This window comes from Phyllostomus discolor, chromosome 7 (genome assembly GCF_004126475.2).
Source record: "Phyllostomus discolor isolate MPI-MPIP mPhyDis1 chromosome 7, mPhyDis1.pri.v3, whole genome shotgun sequence".
NCBI classification, from domain to species: Eukaryota; Metazoa; Chordata; class Mammalia; order Chiroptera; family Phyllostomidae; genus Phyllostomus; species Phyllostomus discolor.
This window is the reverse complement of record NC_040909.2, coordinates 48,103,156-48,122,841: the sequence shown is the minus strand read 5'-3', so window position 1 is coordinate 48,122,841 and position 19,686 is coordinate 48,103,156. Positions and strand designations below refer to the sequence as shown.

At 42.1% G+C, this 19,686-nt stretch overlaps 1 protein-coding gene across 1 annotated transcript in view; it reads right to left on the bottom strand.

Moving 5' to 3' along the window:
* CACNA2D3 (calcium voltage-gated channel auxiliary subunit alpha2delta 3) overlaps window positions 1–19,686 on the bottom strand; it is an 867,352-nt gene that overhangs the window by 472,097 nt on the left and 375,569 nt on the right. Inside the window, 3 exon segments of the mRNA XM_028518873.2 lie at window positions 2,715–2,865; window positions 2,959–3,019; window positions 13,782–13,913. Of these exon segments, the coding sequence (XP_028374674.1) occupies window positions 2,715–2,865; window positions 2,959–3,019; window positions 13,782–13,913 (344 nt within the window).

The window sequence follows — 19,686 nt, the reverse complement described above, 5'->3', positions numbered from 1 at the left end:
TTGTGGAAAAATTATGTATGTTCATGAACAGAAAAATTTGGAAGAATATGTGCCAAATGAAAAGGGAATGGGAACACTTCTGAATTGTTTAAATTTTTTACATATGTTGCCTATATTCCCAGCTCTGTGCTGAGAATATTTTACATATATTGCTTTATTAAAATAAATCAATATGTAAAGGTTATTGTTAATTAATGGTTCCTATTGTGACCTCAGGCTTTTGATATAAATCCACTAACATATCTGATCCATTCCCTTGTACTTTAGGGGAAGAGACTTCATAATTTTACTATATAAGCTTCAAATAAAAATGTTCAGAGTACCTTTGTAGTTATTGAAATAATTATGTATGTAGCCTTAAAGCTGATCATCTATGTTAAAAACTAACAAACAGACATATAGAGAAGGTTAATGGAATGCCTGACAGATTTTTTTAAATAAAGGGACACTTTGAGGTAAAAAATAATTTTTTTCTTAACTGTTCTATAATAACTGATATGTCTACTTTTAATTATCTTAATCACCCTCTCTTCATTATTGAGTTGACACTGTTTGTATATCTTAATGAATTTACAGAGATTATTTCAATCGATTGGTTTTGTTAACAGAACAATAAATCCTGACTGATAAAGGATTCAGGATGTAATTAGTTAGCTCTTCTTATTATGTAAATTTCTGATACTTCTGTAATGCGTAATTAAAGATTAATAAGAAAGATAGTCCCAAATTAGCTGCTTCTTATCTTTAAATGCTTCAGGATGTGTGGGGGATCAGGCCACATTTGCATATTCTTCATAAGACTGGTAACTACAGTAACTTCTCTCAATTTGGAAATGAAATGTTCCATCTGAAAGCTGCCTTAGGAAGAGTTGTGTCCCTGACCATGGAATTTCACAGGAAGGTGGCTGAGCAGCTCAACTGCATTCTCTTCAATCTGCTCAAGAAGCAGGAAGAAGTAAAGCTGGACAGTTTCTCAGTCCTCACTGTTCCACTTTCTCTGGCTATGTGACCTTTAGCCACTTGTTTCTACCCTTTGGTGCCTTTGTCTCCATGCCACTCAGTACAGAGCTGGGAGAAGATGCAATGTGATAATCTACACAGAACATTTAGCAGGAGCCTGTACACAGTGTGCACTCTATGGAAGGCAGCTCCTGGTATTATTCATCCAATAAATATTTGAACTCCTGCTATTTGCCAGGTATTGTCCTAGGCACTGAGCAGAGTTCAGGGAATGAACAACACTAACACCTGCTTCCACAGAATCTATGATTCTCTCTCTTTTCCCTTTCCTTTTTAGGGCTTTTTAAAATCTGAAGCTATAAATCATTGTGCCCTGTAGCTGTGTCTTTTTGCTCAGAGTCCTATCAGGAGCACTTGCAGGCAGGAGAACACTAACTCAAGCAATCCTTTCTGCAAACTGAAGGTCATTTAAACACCCTATCCGCTGCCTAGTGAATAAAAGTGGGTATTGTGTTCATGCAGAAGGCTGCCAGAAATAGGGTCCCTGGATGATGCATTCTGCTCAGGTGCTCAGGGAAGCCAGCCAGACCACAGAAACAGCATTCTGACAGTAGGTCTATGCCACTCTTCAAATAACACCCTCCCACTGACCACGGCCTCCTGTGCAATGGCTCAGGTCATTTGGGAGCCACACTATGGGCAGTGTGATTATATCAGCTCCATAGCTGGTTGTCTGACAATCAGACTCAAGCGGTTTGCCCCAGACACACAGCTGTATGTGGCAGAACCGGGATTAGAAACTAAGTCCCAACTCCAAAGCCTAAGCTCTGCCCCTGCTCACTACGCACAGCCTCCCTTGCCTGCTGTGACCAGTCCATGTCCTACATAGACATGATGAGGCAAAGCACAGGTGACCCCACGCAGGAGCATCTAGTTAAGTACTCAAGAGACCCAGGCTCATTGCGGCTGTATTCTTTGGAAAAAAGAGTGAGAGGAAGGGATATAAGGGATAAGATGAAAATCTACTAGAGAACTGGGGAGGAGGGAAAATGACTGGAGATGGAAAGCTGAATCAGGGCCCTTTCCACAGAGGATATTACTCCCAAGCTTGGTTCCCATATCTCCTGCTTCACACGGTTGTGACCTCAGGCAAGTTACTGACACACTCTCAATCTAAGCAGCTTCATTTGAGCAAATGCCCAAACCACACACTGTACACCTAGCATTGTTGTGGGAAACAAAGAGAATGATAAATGAAGAGTAAAGTAAATGGCACACAGTAGGCACTTAATAAATGCCACTTCTGTTTCTGAAGATGAGGTAAAGTGTTCTGTGAGTCTACAACTGCTCTCCACCTTTTAGTCATTTTATCATCATGATTGTTATTACTGTCATTGTCATCAGACTAATCTTGCTTGAAGTTAATTTCCACATGAGAAAACCTAGCAGTTTAAGGGAAATCATGCTAGGTTTAATTCTGAAAAGGCTGGCTCCCCAATAAAACCAAATCTGCTGCTACTCTTCCAGGTGACAGCACCTGCCTGCGTGGTTAGGAGAGAAAATGTGCTCGGTGGCATTCCAGCCTCCCAAAGACCCTCCAATATCACGACTCAGTGAGCTCACAGGGGACTAACCAGTCCTCACCCCAGGGCATCTAACGCTCCATATGCAAATGCAGTAAGAATGATAACCGTTGCTACTAAAAGATCAAATAAGCCCAAAGTGCACAGAAAGCACAAAACAGCCGCACTCACAGCAATTATGTTGAAGAAGTCATCATCCCCCAACGTGTCCAAAATAGATGAGACCGTTTGCTTGGCGATAGTCAGACGGAGGCCTTTCATGCTGCCACTGACATCAACTAAAATAACCACGTCTTTCGGAGAAGTCGCTGCCTGGATATACCTAGGTCAGGGGGAAATAAAGTAAAAATGAATCTTGAACCTCTCTGCAAGTTTTCTTTCTAAAAAGTAACTAAGAGGCTTGACCGTTTCCTACCATTTTCGGTTCCTGCAGTCAAAAGCAATGACTCCATTCTCATCTGGTTCCCATTTAATCCCTAGAAGAAAAATGGAGTTATAAGAAACCCAGAAACTTCAAATATTTATTCACAGCATTTCAAGGCTGCTCTGCTTTGCTGACTGATGGAAGAGGGTGAAAAATCACATGCAAAGACCAACCCTGAAGCTCGTCATATGCTCCATCACCAGCTCTGGGGAGGTGTTTGGAGCTGTAAGCAAGCAGCCCGAACTCACTGCTCCAAGAACTGCTAGAGAGTGGTGACATCCAGAGTAAAGTGCTGTCCATCAACAAAGGACAGGACTCCAGCCCCTTCCTGAGGCTGATGATAAAGTTAGCCAAGGTCATTTCTCATTGTTCCTCAAATTGTTGGACCTGCGGGCATCATTCATAGACCTCTGGGCAGAGTTGGGCTCCATCCCTGGACTATGTCTATAGGTAAGGTAATGTCTATAGCCTTCAGGGGCTGTGCAGGGCAGGGTAGAAGGCATTTGGTAGGTTTTTATCTCAGAATATATATAGGTCTGTTCTTTCCTGACTCTTGTTTTTAAAATCAGGAATTTTGGCCCAGACTTCTACACTGAAATAAAATAAAATGGCCCTAATTCTGCTGTATAATAAAGTTTGAATTTCAGGCTTTGAGGCCTGAAGAGTTTTTCCCATGTATGAAATGGGATCCAACACCCTTACTCTCATGCTTTGCAGACTGGTCAGGATGTGTCCAAGGCTGACATTCTTTAAGAATAAAATTTCACTTAAAAAGAAAAGTGTTTGCGGCCTAAAGATAAGATAGAAAATCATTGTTTTCAACCATCAGTGCTGCTCAGAAATGGAGGATTTGAAACATAGCCTTTGGAGTTGAGAAAATTAGAATAGAAAAATTATTTTCACAGGAGAAAATCATGACTCAGATGGTAGCATGGGGATTCTCCTTTCCAATCAGTGGTGGCCAGCTTTCTGGACCACACTGGGCCAATACCAGCCACGTGCTTATATAACAACCCCAAATTATCACACAGATAACTATGAGATGGCAGTCTGTAACCCAATGAGTCATTTTGTTCTGTCTTGCTTGTACTACATTTCCCACCTGCAACTGCACCTAATTTAATGACTTCCCTGTAACAAATCAGAAGAAAGAAATATGAGAAGCCACTGCCAATCGAAGGCCATTAGGCAACAAAGATAAAATAAAACTGACATGATATTGTACACCAAGGGACCAGAATGCAATTTGTTTTAGAAACATCTGACACACTGCTTTGTATAAAGCCAAGAATAGCTAGAATCACACAGTCCTGACACATAATGCAATTATATCCTTGGTGAGGATAGGTAATGTTCCAATTTATAATTCCACAAAGAATTGGTTTGAGTCCAATATAAAGAGAATTTATCTCTTAATGTGTTGACTCATGGTAGGTGGTCAGTGAGTGTTTCTTGAATTGAATTGTGGGTCATATTCTTAGACGAGAAGCACATCTGATCATCTTCCACCCTGTCGGCCACTCTGTCATCCATTCTCCCATCACTGTGTGCTCCACCAAGAGGAACAAATGTGTAGTCCTCTCTTCTAGCATGGAGGCCAGGGTCCGGGGGCAAGGAATTAATGACACCAAGTGCTCTCCTTCAGATTAAGATAATTTCTTTCTCACTGGACTTGTAACTCCTCCCAGGTGCTCTGACAGTTGATAGACATACAGCAATGACTAAGAATGTTAGGCCCAGCACCTCCTGCCCTGAGGAAGCCCCACATCTAGCAGAGAAGCAGATACTATGTAAGAAATCACAAAAACCCGAGACATCAGGAGGAAGTACCTGAGGCTATGTTAGTATATAAAAGGGATTCTAATCCTTATAAAATGAAGAAGCCTCTTCTTTAAGCTGAGAACAGAATGAGGGTATATTAGTTTTCTAGGGCTGATGTATAATACACACCTACCAACTGGGTGGCTTAACAGAAATGAATTCTTTTGGAGTTGTAGAGAACAGAGGTCCAATATCAAGGTGCCAGTGGGGCAATACTCCCTCTGAAGACTCTAGGAAGAATCCTTCCTTGCCCCTTCTTAGTTTCTGGTGGTCTCCAGCAATCCTTGGTATGCCTTGACCTATAGCTACATCTCTTCCATCTCTTCTTTCAGCTTCACATGGCTGTCATCTTTCTGTGCCCTGTGCCCTGTCCTCTTATAAGGAAACCAGCCATCGTAGATTGAGGGCCCACCCAAATCCAGTATGATCCAATCCCAATGTACCTAATTACATCTACAAAGACCTCATTTCCAAATATGGTCACATTCTGGGGCTTCCAAGTGGACATGAATTTGGGGTGGAGACACTATTAAACCTACTCCACATGGATAAGACTTTTAAAGCATAAGTGAGGGGTGGCCACAGGGTGAAGAAAAATACCCCAAGCAAAGAGAACAACATTCACAAAGTTTCTGAGGCTGAGAAGAGCATGTCAAGTTCAAGGAACCAAAGGAGTGCTGGTATGACAGTGCACAGGAACATCTGTGCCAGAGGCAAGGAGCTAGACAGCAGCAGGAGTCTCGAGGCCCAGCCTATCCTGGTCAAGATAAGGGGCACATACTGAGCTGGGATTCAGATAGCACCTCTAGTCAGTTCCAGGCTCAGCTACCCTGGATGCAACAATAAAGGTCACACCTTGTCTCAAAGTCAGGACTGGATGGGTTTGTGGGAGTCAACTTGCTCAAATCTGACATTTGAACCAAAACTTCCATGTCATAGCAGGGACTCCAAGGCTCTCATAGTTAAACAGTTTTTCTTAAGATTTCTAGTAGGATGAGGAATTGATCTTCCAGATTTTGTGCCACTGTGTTCTTCTTTACACAGGCATTTCCATAAGAGGGTCCCATGAGAAGTTCTGCAGGATGTTAGCATGAGTTACATGAATAAAAATCAAACTGGTTTCTATGCTCTGGGAGGGACACCTCAGGGCCTCTTATCTGCTTACATGCATCTTGAATCTATGTGACTGGGACACCAGAGGCAGCACTGACCAAACTAATTTGACCACTGAGCCCTAACCCCAAAAATCTCACAGCAAAATGCTTTAGGAGAAAAACTTCAGGAAACTCTACTCCAGATGGTACTATCTCCCTAAGGACATATCAATTCCTTAGTATATAATTTTTTATACACAGATATTTTAAAAATATTTAAGTAACTATAAATCCCAGAGAAATAATAGTAAGTTCATCTCCAATGAGTCAACTTTGAGATCTAGGGAATAGTCACTTAGCCAAGAAGTAGCCCTATGAGCAATATAATTTCCATAAGTGCCAACATGCCTTTGGGCGCCCCACCCAGGCTGGATGGAGCATGAGTCTCAAGACAGGAGGAATGATGCAGCTCAGCAGACTGGCTGCCATGCAGCCTTCTTTTTCCCTGCAGTTCTCAAGGCTTCTGGCAGCATCAGTGATTGCTAGCCCACCTGATGCAGCTTTCAAAGGACGGGGTCCCTAGAACATTCAATATATCTCCCAGCTAAAACTGAAAATAATGTCAAACTCTCTACTGCTGATTCAAACGCTCAAATCTGATAGAATTTAAAATACTGTACAACATTCCTGTACTCCAAGCTTTATCCCCCAAAGTCATTATAAACTATATTAGAGAAAAATTAATTTCATCTAAGACAACATATGACTTCACATTTTCCTTCAGCACATGCAGATGAATAGCAGGACCAACAGAGTAGAGCCTCATACAATGTCATCAGAAAGTCAAGCCACATGCTGCTCATATAATTTTATGTGACGAAAAGGTTTAAGGCCATCCAACAGAACTAAGAACTACAACAAAGTGCACAATAAAAGTCCAAATATCTTTTTTACCCTCTGGATTTATTTCTGCTTGACTCTAATCTCCCCTTTTAAAAATCTCTACCTCAACAAAGCATGCCTTAGCCTATTGTTTCTCTTCTCTTCTTTGTGCCAAGTCTTTTTCACTAAACTTCCCTGGTACTGCCAGTGACATCCAAGGCACCTCCATAAGCCACCAGCTGAACAAACACTCACTATCACATCGCAGCCTGGGATTTCTCTTCCCTGCCTGAGAGCAAAATGCCCAGAAAAAATGCAGAAAGAAAAGGGGGAAAATCAAGAGGTAGCAGATGTTGGTTTATCCCTAACTATGTAAGTTCTGCCCAATTCCTTTCTCGACAAATACTTTTCACTTGCCACCAGATCAGAAGTTTAAATAAATGCCTCCCAACATAACTTAGGATCTAAAATAGCTGATCTACACATATAATAAAATGCTAGCTTAATATGAGTTGAATCATACGCAAATTTAGCTTTGAAGTGTCTTGAGACATTGGCTGTGCATTCCTCCAGAAAAAAAATTATAAAACTCCTTCATTAAATCAATTCCATCTTTCTTAACAATTTCTTGAGGAATGATTCATGATGATAAATGAGTAACATCAGAGTTGCTATGGGAACTATGGTTTTCCACAATCATTCATTGAAGTGGTGTTGCTGAGCTTGTCAAGGAAGAGAACACTGATATCAACTACCTTTTACCTGCTGCTAAACCTGAGCTTGCTAAGAACGATGGGCAGAAGAATAAACACAAAGTAATACTGTGCACAGAACCTATACTTGATGTATCACTAGCCAACAGCTTGTGGAGTAGGGACTTGTGGAGAGCTCTTTACTTAGCCATCTGTCCCCCTCCTCACAGAGGTACTGTGAACCAGCTTTCACCTTCATGTGGCACAGAAGTCATGACAAAGACAAGAAAATCAATTCCTTTATGATCATTAAGCCTTCTATTGGAAAAAGCTCCCTGAGATGTAGCTCTAGAATTGCAAGTCTGACTTGGGGAAGGAACTCAGCTTCTCATTATCATGCATAAATTTAATTAGTGTCTGTATTTGATTAGATACTGATCTGCCTATGACACATAGAGAGTTTTCTCCTGATATAGTTAAGGACAGTTACAGAGAACTGTCGGTCAGCCACATCATTTGGATAAAGGTAAAAAGTGGTCAGAACAGGAAGGATGGATCAGAACAGGAAGGTGGCCCACCCAGGTAGAAACTGTGACCTACAAAGGATTGTAGAATCATGAACTAGAAGAGGCTCCCAGGAAAAAGACTCACTATGCAGGTATGACTCTGTCTCCTGGGAGAGGAAGAACCTGGAGAACCTTCTAACCATAATGAGGTGGTCACTAGGCATCAGAGGTAAATTGTCAACAGAAGGAGTCATCCAGTGTGCAGGAGTTGGTGGACTTGGGATAGAAAGGGCAGGGGCTTAGGAGGACTTGGAGAAGAGGAAGCAATGGGGGGGAGAGGGATCATGGCTCTATATTGTTTATGCCAGTCCCCTTTTGCGTCACTTACTCCCACTGGACTGCAGCTGGTGACCAGTGTCCCAGAGAGGCAGTAGCTCTATTGTTTCCAAGGAGGGGAGGCTGCTACGGCCACTGTCATGGGAGACAATAGATCTGGTGGACTTATATCCACCAAGTGATATAGCCATCCATTTAACAAGTACACATTGAATACCTACAGTGTTATTTTTGGTGCTGGTGACAAGTGATAGACAAAACAAATGTCTCTGTCCTCCTGGGGTGGATATCCCAGTAAAGGAGACAGGGTCTGGAAGCCTGATGGCTCAGGACTGCAGGCCAGAGTTCATATATTGTAGGGTAAGAGCCACCATGAGAACAAAGAAACAGGTGGTTGAAGTATTAACACTATCACCAACTCTATTTTACCCTGTTGGTGTGTCCTGGTTAGTCAGTTAATCTCTAGGCCATTGTGTCCTCATTTGTAAACTATGGATTATAGTAGCTCCAGCTCACAGAATCATGGTGAGGATTAAGTCAGGCAATGCTTGTATAAGCACCCAGCCGAGTGCTCAATAAACAGGGGCCATTATCACTATCATCAGTGTAAATGTTAACATTCACAGCACTCCCAAAGGCTTCCCAGAATGAAATAGAAATAAACAGATCTTTGACAAGCCCTGAGCAACCAATCCTGCAGAGCTCAAAGTCCCTTTAATGGCATTTTGTTGTTGTTGCTGTTGTTTAAAACAGCTTATCTGAAGTGCTCTGTTCAGTGAGACCCTTCTGCAATGTAGGCACTACCAGATAGCACCTTGCAAACTGGGTATTACACTATAAATGTCTTTCCTACAAAGTTATGAGGTCTGTCCAGAAAAAGTCCAGCCATTCTTAATATAATGAGAACAGTTTGTGTGACATCGATGTAACCTGGCAGCCAAAGGGAATGGACTGGAATGCACATTAGTGAACAATGACAACTTCACTGTACTAGTCAATGGGGTAGTAGACACCACAGAGTGAGCACAAGTGCTGTGTGGCCATTGCTTTCAAAATGACTGAGTGAGTAGAGCTATGAGTCTACATCAAATTTTGCATTGAGCTTGAACATCCCTCTGAGGAAACTATTCAGATGATTCAGAAGGCAGCAGCTATGGGCAACTGGTAATTGGCAGCTTCATCATGACAATGTGCCTGCTCAGGCATCACATTTCATACAGTTTTTTGGCAGAATATCAAATTATCCAGGTGACTCAGTCCCACTACAGCCCACATTTGGTGCCCTGAGACTTCTGGTTTTTCCCAAAACTAAAATCACCTTTGAAAGGGAAGAGATTTCAAACAGTAATGAGATTCAGGAAAATATGATGGGGCAGCTGATGGCAATTGGAAGAACTGTGTGAGGTCCCAAGCTACCTACTTTAAAGGGGATTGAGGCATCATTGTCCTATGTACAGTGTTTCTTATATCTTGTATCTTCTTCAGTAAATGTCTCAATTTTTTATATTGCATGTTGGATACTATCTACACAGACATCATATACCATTCAACATGTGACTGTTTAATTTTAAATTTACATTAATTAAAAGTAAATAAAATTCAAATTTTAGTTCCTTAGTCTCACTAGGCACATTTCAACAGCCACAAGTGGTAAGTGGCTTCCACATGAAACACTATGGATAGAGGACATTACCATTGCCCCAGAAAGTCCTTGCAGTCAGCATGACAAAACTGTTGTCACATGCCCACAGCACATGAATGGAACTTGTGGACACCTACGTGAACTTATGAAGAAATGGACAACTCATCACAGGTATGCTACTAGGCTAATGCTAACTAAAATTCTCCTTTCAGTATGAATTTCCTCCCACCTCAAGGAGATGGGACTGGTGCTCTTTTTCTGCAATAACCCAGCACCCTCTATTTCCCCTACCTTAGCATGCAACACCCTGTACCACGAACACCTATTCATCTGTTTCTCTCCCTGTGATTGTCATTGTCCCTTCCTTTAGGTATCAAACTCCAGATAAGGCCACAGTAATCCTCACTAATCCCCATGGTTTCAGATGACTGGCCCTACCCACTGTCTAGTGTCCCTGGGTTCAGCATGTAAGCACAGGGCCCAGACCAAGCTCATCCTTAGACTTTCCTCCAAGCTATAGGAGACCATTCTGTGTGGCATGGGCCCAGATAGGACCCACACCCACAGATAGGTTCTCCCATGGGGAATCAAGCCTGCATTGTACCTAGACTGCTGTGAGACTTGCTTTTGCTAAAACTCCTTCACCCTAAATTGAGACAGCAAGTGCCTACTGTAACTTCCTAAAGTCTGTGCTAAACCTCCCCAGTATGGAGTATAACTGGTTCAACCATTTTTCCCTTTGCATTTGCAAATATCCTTCTTCTATGATGTGATTAGCAGCATCGTCTCCTTTGTTTTCTGTAAAAGGTAACCACCTAAAGTGAACCTGCACATAGTAAATGAGGAACATCATGTAATGTGCCAAGAAAAGCAATGGAGGCCAGTCAAGGCAGGGGCCGAGCCTTTTTCTCCCCTTGAGGGAGAAGCCGCCTGTCCCTTTTCCTCCACAGGACTCAATAGTCCATGTGAATTTCTTGTGCCTCATCCACAGTGTGGTGGACCACACGAGCCAGGGTCCACATCATAAGCTATTGAGACAGATGTTCTCCCTTCCCCTGGGACCAGAACTGAAGAATAAAACTACAAGCCCAGAGTCATGTTCAACATCATAAGGAGATCACCTGCCAGTGAAACAAGGTCAAAATAGAGGAAGGTAGAGATGAGGAATGAAAGAAAATATTCAAAATCCAAATGACATTGCTGACTACTGGAATCCAGTTGTGCCTCAAAACACCACAACCCCTGGGTTTTGAGTTATGAGCCAGTAAATGTGTCTCTTGCTACAGCTACATGTAACTGGGTTTCTGTCACTTGTAATCAAAATCCCCAATGAGCACATGCCTCAACAAGAAGGAGCTTGCCTCAAACAAGAGCAGAGATCTTTTCTGTCTAGTTTACCATTTTATCCTCAGGGCCTCACACGGAGCTTAGAACAATTCAACTTAAAAGATACTTTAGTAAGAATAAAGAAATGTCCCTTCTGCTTAAGAATATGCATGCTTATCACTGATTTATACTGTTATACTACTCTAAACATGAAAAGATGCATTCTGAAAAGAAAAACATCCTAGCAAAAAATGTCCATGGATCAACTTTCCAATAATCATGTTATATCCAAGAGACCAGAGATGTGCAGATGTGCTCAGAACTGAGCACTGAGTGACCCCATGGCATTTATCAGGGCAGTGAGATCTTTTGGAGGACTGTGACCTGTGTCTATCTTAACACAGAAAAGATACAGAAATTTTACAAAGTCAAAACTCCACTACAAATGTCTTAAAAGAACTGTAAGCATTTCTGAGTGAAATGTTCTGACTGATAAAAATCTTGTACGTAATTAATCTACCCTATTATATAATCCCTCTATTAGGATTCCCTTTTATTATAGACTTAATGGGTCACCCCTTCCCAATTCATATGTTGAAGCCCTAACCCCCTATGTGATGGTATCAAGAGGTGGAGCCTTTGGAAGTTAATTAAGTTTAAATGAGAACTTGAGGGTGGAGCCCCCATGATGGGATTAGTGCCCTTTTAGGAAGAGTATGAAACACCAGGGCTTCTTCTCTCTACCATGTGAGAATTCAGGGAGAAGGTGGCCATCTACAAGCCAGAAAGAGGCCCATTCTTGACCTCCCCAGACTCAGAGCTGTGAGGAATAAATGCCTGTTGTTTAAACCACTCAGTCTGTGATATTTTGTTATGACAGCCCAAGATGTTTAATACACCTTTATTTTCAAATTTCCTCATGACCATAGTTTGAGGACTTCCTACTGGTAGAGACAACAGATGATCTATGGTTTCTTTTTATCTTGGGGCTTCGTATCCTTGGGGCTTCCTCAAGGATTAGCCACCCACAATACTCTAATTTCAGCAACATCTGTGTTAAATTTACTCTCTACTGAGTGTATCAAGGCAGACTGCAATTTGGTGATACTAGAACTTTAATAGACTACTGTTTATTATAACATTACCTTTAATAAGATACTTATTGTTTAAATTTCTGTGAGCTCCAGGAGGAACATGCATGCCCTGCTGAACACTGTTCTTGAGAAATGTTGAATAATCTGGCAAAGCAGACATTCTCAGTCAAGTCTCAGGGGACAGATGTTGCATGCAAGGCAAACAACTCCTCAAGGCAGAGGCTGGCAGTCTCTGTGCCTCAGAGTGGGAAGACATCAGGTGCCTAGTCTTACTTAATGAAAACATAAAAGACTCCACTTAATTGCTCCAAGATTATGCAGGGTGTTTTTTTCCTTCTTTTAGGTTGAGCTTGTTAATTTGTACAGCTGTGTTGTTGGCACAATTGCAGCCTCGAGTCCTGTTTTCACAACCTGTAAGCAAAATTAAAACTTCCCTTTTTAATTAAAATTCAAACCAAGCCAGAATTAAATTCCTATTGCAAAGTAGAGGCCTGGGAAGGCCCCAGAATGAACACCTGTTCCACAGGCAAGATGGCCAAACTCTGACAGATGCACTCCTTTGAAGGTGCTGTTGGTGTCCTTTAAGGATGGGTTACTGACATGAGTGGGGCTTTGGCCATTTCAACCTCTTCTTCCAAGGGCAGTCAGCTCTGGAGTGGGGAAACTCAACTTCAAATTTTCCACTTCCTATACCTTTCAGCCAGAACTTAACTCGGCCCAATTATGACTAGTTCCCTTCTGTGATTATAAAAATAGTAATGGTAGTAATAGTGGGAATAGTAATGATAATAATAAAAGCAAGTCCTTGTCTAGAAAGTTTAAGTGGTATGTTTCATACCTGGAGTCCCCCTTTTAGCAGCTCTATGAACTACTGTACTGAGAAAGATGATGGTCCAAATGTCTGGTGCAGGTGTGCATGTGGGTGTGCAGGTGCAGTACTGCCATTCCAGTCCTGCACTGACAATAGAGTTAATAGTTTTCTAATTGAAGTATAGTTGACACACAATATTATATTAGTTTCAGGTGTATAACACAGTGAGTTGACATTTAAATACCTTGCAAATGATCACCACGTTAGGTAGTGAACATCTGCCACCAAACAGTTATTGCACTACTACTACATTCCCTGTGCTGTACATGACATTCCCATGACTTATTTATTTTATAACTGGAATTATGTACCTCTTAATCCCCTTCACCTATTTTTTCCATGCCCCCACCTCTCTCCCCTATGACAACCACTAGTTTGTTCTCTGTATCTATGAGTGGTTTTCTGTTTTGTTTGTTCTGCTCATTTGTTTTGCCTTTCAGAAACCTTCATTTTCTCCTAAGGTAAGGGAGAGAAATTTTAACCCCAAATCCAAAGGAAGATATTACCTATTCCTTAATCTGAACGGTAATCCTCCTAGCAGGATACTCACCTGGATACTGCCTAAAAAAGCCCTTGGCACTTCCAAAGTATTGCCATATGAGAGAGGGGTCACGGTCAAAGTTATCCACAAATACTTTGTTTAGAGATTCAGACCAGTAAACCCCATTGACAATTGCTGGGTCTGAAAAAAAAGAGAGAGAGAGAGAGAGGATGTTACAAACCAAGTGACATAGAACCTGGAAGGCATCCAGCATCACTGGCAGTTATCAGCATGAGGCCCATCTTGCAGAAAAGTGTGCAGAAAGCTACAGCTCCTGGAAATTCCATGTGTTAGGGGTTCCCCCATCCTGCCTGACCCCTCCAACCCACCAGGAGCTCCTGCTGGTATCTCCTTACTTGGAAGGCACATTATTTATTTCTAGTTTTATCTCACATAACCCATAGTTCTTGAAAAAGAAAAGAGAGACTCTCTTGGTGTTATTTTCCACTTTTCCCCCTCCTGAGTCAGAACTCAGCATTAAAAACAGGAAAAACATGTTTTTTCATCAGTGCAGTTACCTCAGCTAACATAGCCTCGTTCATATTCTCTCCACCTCAGACTTACAAGTTTCCTTTTAAAAAAGAAAATAGGTAAGTAAATTGGAGTTGTGTAACTAAATCTCTCTGCTTCTTTGGTTCAGCACAGTGTGAGCTCCAGGAAGGAAGAAACCACCTCATTTTGGTCGTCTACTATATGTCCAAAACTGGATGGATGGATGGATGGATGGATGGATGATTAAAGCAAAGGTTGTTCTCCAGATTACAGACAACTGTCTACTCTTCTGCCCTGCTATCCCAAAAGCAAATCTCTCTTCCTCACCCTTGGCAGCCCAGTGATAACTCCTTGCTCTCTGTCCATAGGTAAGAATTAAGGACCTGCCCTGGCTAGTGTGGCTCAGTGGATTGAGTGCCAGCCTGCAAAGTGAAAGGTCACTGGTCTGATTCCTGATCAGGGCACATACCTGGGTTGCAGGCCAGGTCTTCAGTTGGAAGCAGGCAAGAGGCAACCAATCAATGTATCTCTCACACATTTACATTTCTCTCCCTCTCTCTAAGACTAAATAAATAAAATCTTCAAAATGGCATCAAGTTAAAACAAAAAAAAATTGTTAAGAATTAAGGTCAAAGACACCGAGGGAGAATAAACAGTATTCTCGCATACTGGTGGAAGCAGGGTAAAACAGGGAGGATGATCTGTGACTGTCCACTTTTTACTTTTTAACTTTGAGGCTCCTATTTCAAAATGATGACACATGAAGCAATATTTCTCAGAGGGGAAATAATTGTCTAGAGTCAGTATGATGAGGGTAAGAATAACAAGAGGATAAACAGGTTAACAATTTGGAAGAAGAGGAGGAGGAGAAAACTAAGCCCTTCCTGGGGCATAGGCACTGTGCTTAGCTCAGCTCCAACCACCCTCTTCCAGCCCTCCCACACAGGTGCCTTCCCACACAGTTACCCTGCATGCTGCACAAGTGGAAACTGAGTGAAGAAGGTTAGGTGCTTTCCCAGAAGCCCCCTGCTAGTAAATTACAAAACCTCCAACCTGTGTTTTCCTGTTTTGCAAAATGGGATAATAGTGACCACCATAAATGGCTATTTAGAAGGTTTAAAAAAATGGGTAGAAAAGGACCAATGACAAAAAGCATTCACAAAGCCATCAACACAGGTATTCTGTATAGGCCTGGAGTCCCACACCTTCACCAGAGTTCCCTGTGGGATTCCAAGTCACAGCAATCCCTCCTTGGTATTGCTCCATCCTACACAGGTGAGGGGATGAGGACAGACTGGGTCACTCCAGTCCTCAAGTCTCATGGTAAGGCAGTGAGAAATGATGTTAGACATGTTCATGTAACCAGGTACACTGACAAACTCAATATACTGTGCCCCATACTCTCCTCCCCACTGTCTGCCCTCTGTTTGCCAGCTGGTTGCCCCCAAGACGTTCGTTTGGACAGGGCCAAGGAGAGCCCACAGGCTGGCCCCTGTCCCAGCAGGCAGATGTGGCATCTTATCTCACGGTTTTACCTCTGGCCACCCTTTTTTTTCAGGTCACTTACTCAGATTCAATAGCCAACTGGGATTCTGACTCTCATCTCAGGGGTAAATGCTCTAACTCTTGTGAACAATCATAAACACATCACAGGCTAGGAGAGTGAAAATTACCAATTCAACCTATTACCACAAAGTAATTTTAAGAAAGAATTTATCTTTACGATCTTGGAAAATGGAGCCCTTTATTGTTCCTGTCCAAGCTTGACAATAATTAGTCTGACTCACTCCCTGCTACAAAAGTCCCTTAAATTAATCCACAAAGATGCAAATACAATAATGACACTGAAAAAACCTGTTTCTTGCCTCCTCCATCAATGGCCTCAATTATGTCAGTGTGATATAAAAACCTTCCATAACTAGAAACAAAAATTCCAATTTACTAGCTACTGTCTCAGCATGTTTAGAAGTCAAGTTTCCAGTCAGACAATACTTTCTTCTTGAGCGTGGCTTCTTTAGGGGCAGTAAAGGGGTGTCTGTGCATCCAGGTGGTCCTGGAAACCTGACTGTCACCTGGGGAAGTGTGAGCATATTCAGAAATGCAAAAAGAACTGTGGTGGTCTGAGAGTCACTTCCCTGCATTACCAAACCTTGCTCTGAACTCAGCCTCTTCAAGAAAAGGGGCCTTCAATTCTCCTAGAGCACGTGAACCAGAGAAGGGGAATCACTAAAAGACATGATCTAGTTAAAACAGGGACTGTGTTATACACTCCCATTTGATCAAAGATTTCAAATAACACTTCTTCTGGTTTGTAAAACAATCACAGTGCATTGATTTCAGAAGCTTGTTTACCAAGCAAATAGAAGAGAATATCTTGAATTGCTGCCCATTGTTACCATCACCTAAGGAACTGAAAAAAAACAGAGCAATGGTGACATTATTAAGTGGGGCATTCATCTAAATATTTGGGTTTTAAAAAGACTACTGTAAGTTGAAAATGGTTTTCCCAGCTCATTGCCAGAAACTAGAAGTGAAGTAGCCTGAAGGGTCATGCACCCCACGTACCCAGGACCCGGCCCTTTCCACCATTTACTGAGGAGGAGGTAAACATTACACTGGGATGTGGACCAGCATCCAACCTGATTTTTCCTGTTGTGGCTGTGCAGATTTGCTGTAAAAAGACAGCATCTGCCTTAGTAGCAGGCTTACCTTTTTCCTTGTTTGTGTTTTGCTTCCAAATATATTTAAAAGCCTCTTTTGGTTCACTTAGGATTTTCCAAGAGTCTTAGATTAATCTGAGCTTTACCTTCCACCTCTTCCTTTAATCTTAGGGGTTTAATATACTGTATTAGCTTCCTGTGGCCACTATAATAAAACACTACAAACTAAGTGGCTTAAAACAGAAATGTATTTCAGAGGTCCAAAATCACAGGGTTGGCAGGACTGGTTCCTTCTGGAGGCTCTGAGGAAGGATATGCCCCTCGTGCCTCTCCTGGCTTCTGGTGGTCTCCAGCAATCCGTGATGTTTCCTGCCTTGCAGATACATCACTCTAACTCCTGCCTCCATCTTCACATGGCCTGTCCCCTCTGTGTGCCTATGTCAAATCCCCCCTTCCTTTTTCTTTGAAGACACCAGTCACTGGATTTAGGGTCCACCCTAAATTCAAGACGATCTCTTTTTAAAATAATTAACTTAATTACATATGCAAGGATCCTATTTCCAAAATAGGTCACATTTGCATGATGTACTGGAGGCCACCATTCAACCCAGTACATGTCCTTGTACTTTCTCACTTATCTTACAATATACCCATATTCCGTAGTTTGTGCGTGTTCTTTTTCAAATCTGAGTTTAATAAATGCAGGCGTTTTACCCTGCAAAGGATGTCTAAAGGTCCTCTCCCTTTTCTTCTTTATGGGAACAATTCAGATTTTTATGTCTTCATTGTAATTTTATGAACTTCCTGACCTCTGTCAATTGGTCCTACCTGTAATGCACAAAGTTGGATTAAAATCATTTTCCTTAATGTCCAATGTATGTGTCAGCGCTCAGCCTTCTGTGCTCAGGAAAGTGAACACCACATAACATGGTCATTTCACCCAAAGTTCCTGTCCGTTCCACATCAACTCATTATTCACTTTGGTTAATGCGAAGTCCAGTAAGAGCAGTCCTGCCTCCTATTTCCTCTCTCTTCTGAGAGATTAAATCACCTCTGATGCCAGTCAAAAATTTATCAGATGATCAGCTTTTAGTAAAACAGATGACTAACAGATGTTTAGATGGTAAGAGTCCCACACCACCTCTGTGATCAATTTGCAATTTGTATTTGAAAAGCATCTCACACATCCCTGACCTGTCTTTGTAATGTATCATATAACCCATCAAAAAAAATTACCTTTGCAGTTTCCTTCTTTTATTTCCACCCAAATAACTGCTCTCCCCTGTGGCTGGCACTTGCTACATGGGGGTCACCTCGTGTTACAGATGGCTAACATGCTCTCTGCGCACTGCCTGCTGCAAGCACTCACACAACTTACCATTCTCATTCTGTATCTTTGAATGAGTAACCCATCTTGTCCTCATCTTTCAGGCACCAGTTCCATCCACCTGAGTCCTACCTGAGACAATCAGTCCCTTGGGTTCAAGCAAATCAGAGGATGAAAGCACTTAGCACAGCAATTGGCACATACAAAATGCTCCCAAAATGGTGGCTGTTATTTACTTTGTGCAGCAGTAAATGAATAAACAAGGCCCCAAGAAGAATGCCTGACTTTTATCCCCATCCCTATAGTGGGTGTCACTGGGCAGCAGCCTCACAGTGCTGCAAACCAGTCTGGAACTCCAGCTTTGGAGCTGGAGCCTTGGGCCCTCATTCGGCACTTATTAGCTGGTGGCCCTGGACTTGTGACTTAACTCCCCTGAGCCCAGTGTCTCATCTGTAGAGAGAGATAGAGCACCCCTTCCTCAAAAGCTGCTGGGCAAAGGCACATAAAGAGGGAGTCCTCCATACTGTCATCGGGGATTTCACTCATCGCATGCCATTCTGTGGTGAGCCCCCAAACCCCACCCCAGGGCAGTTCAGCTGCCCAAAGACTATCCTAGTGAGTCTCTACCTAAGTCTCTCCACCCTTCCTCAGATTATCAGGACAAGGTACTCTTTTTGTTTGTTTGTTTGTTTGTTTGGTTTTGTTTTTATTTATTTTAAAAGTATTTTTATTGATTATGCTATTACAGTTTTCCCAATTTCCCCCCGTTAGCCCCCTCGACCCTGTCCCCCAACCCTCCAGCATTCCCCCCACCTTAGTTCATGTCCATGGGTTGTACATATAACTTTTTTGAGTTCTCTGTTTCCTATGCCATTTTTATCTTTCCCCATCTATTTTATGCAAACTAATTATGCTTCTTCTTCCCTGTACCTTCCCCCCTCTATTCCACCCTTCCCCCTCCCCACTGAATGCCCTCTGTGTGATGTCCATTTCTCTGATTCTGTTCCTGTTCTGGCTGTTGGCTTAGTTTTTGTTTTCTTTTCTTTTAGGTTCATTTGTTGATGGTTGTGAGTTTGTTGTCATTTTAGTATTCATATTTTTGATCTTCTTTTTCTTAGATAAGTCCCTTTAACCTTTCATATAATAAGGGCTTGGTGATGATGAACTCCTTTAACTTGACCTTGTCTGGGAAGCACTTTATCTGCCCTTCCATTCTAAATGAAAGCTTTGCTGGATAGAGTAATCCTGAATGTAGGTCCTTGCCTTTCATGACTTGGAATACTTCTTTCCAGCCCCTTCTTTTTTTTTTTAATATATTTTATTGATTATGCTATTACAGTTGTCCCATTTCCCCCCTTCTCTCCCCTCCACCCTGTACCTCCCCTCCCACCCACATTTCCCCCTTTAGTTCATGTCCATGTGTCATACTTATGAG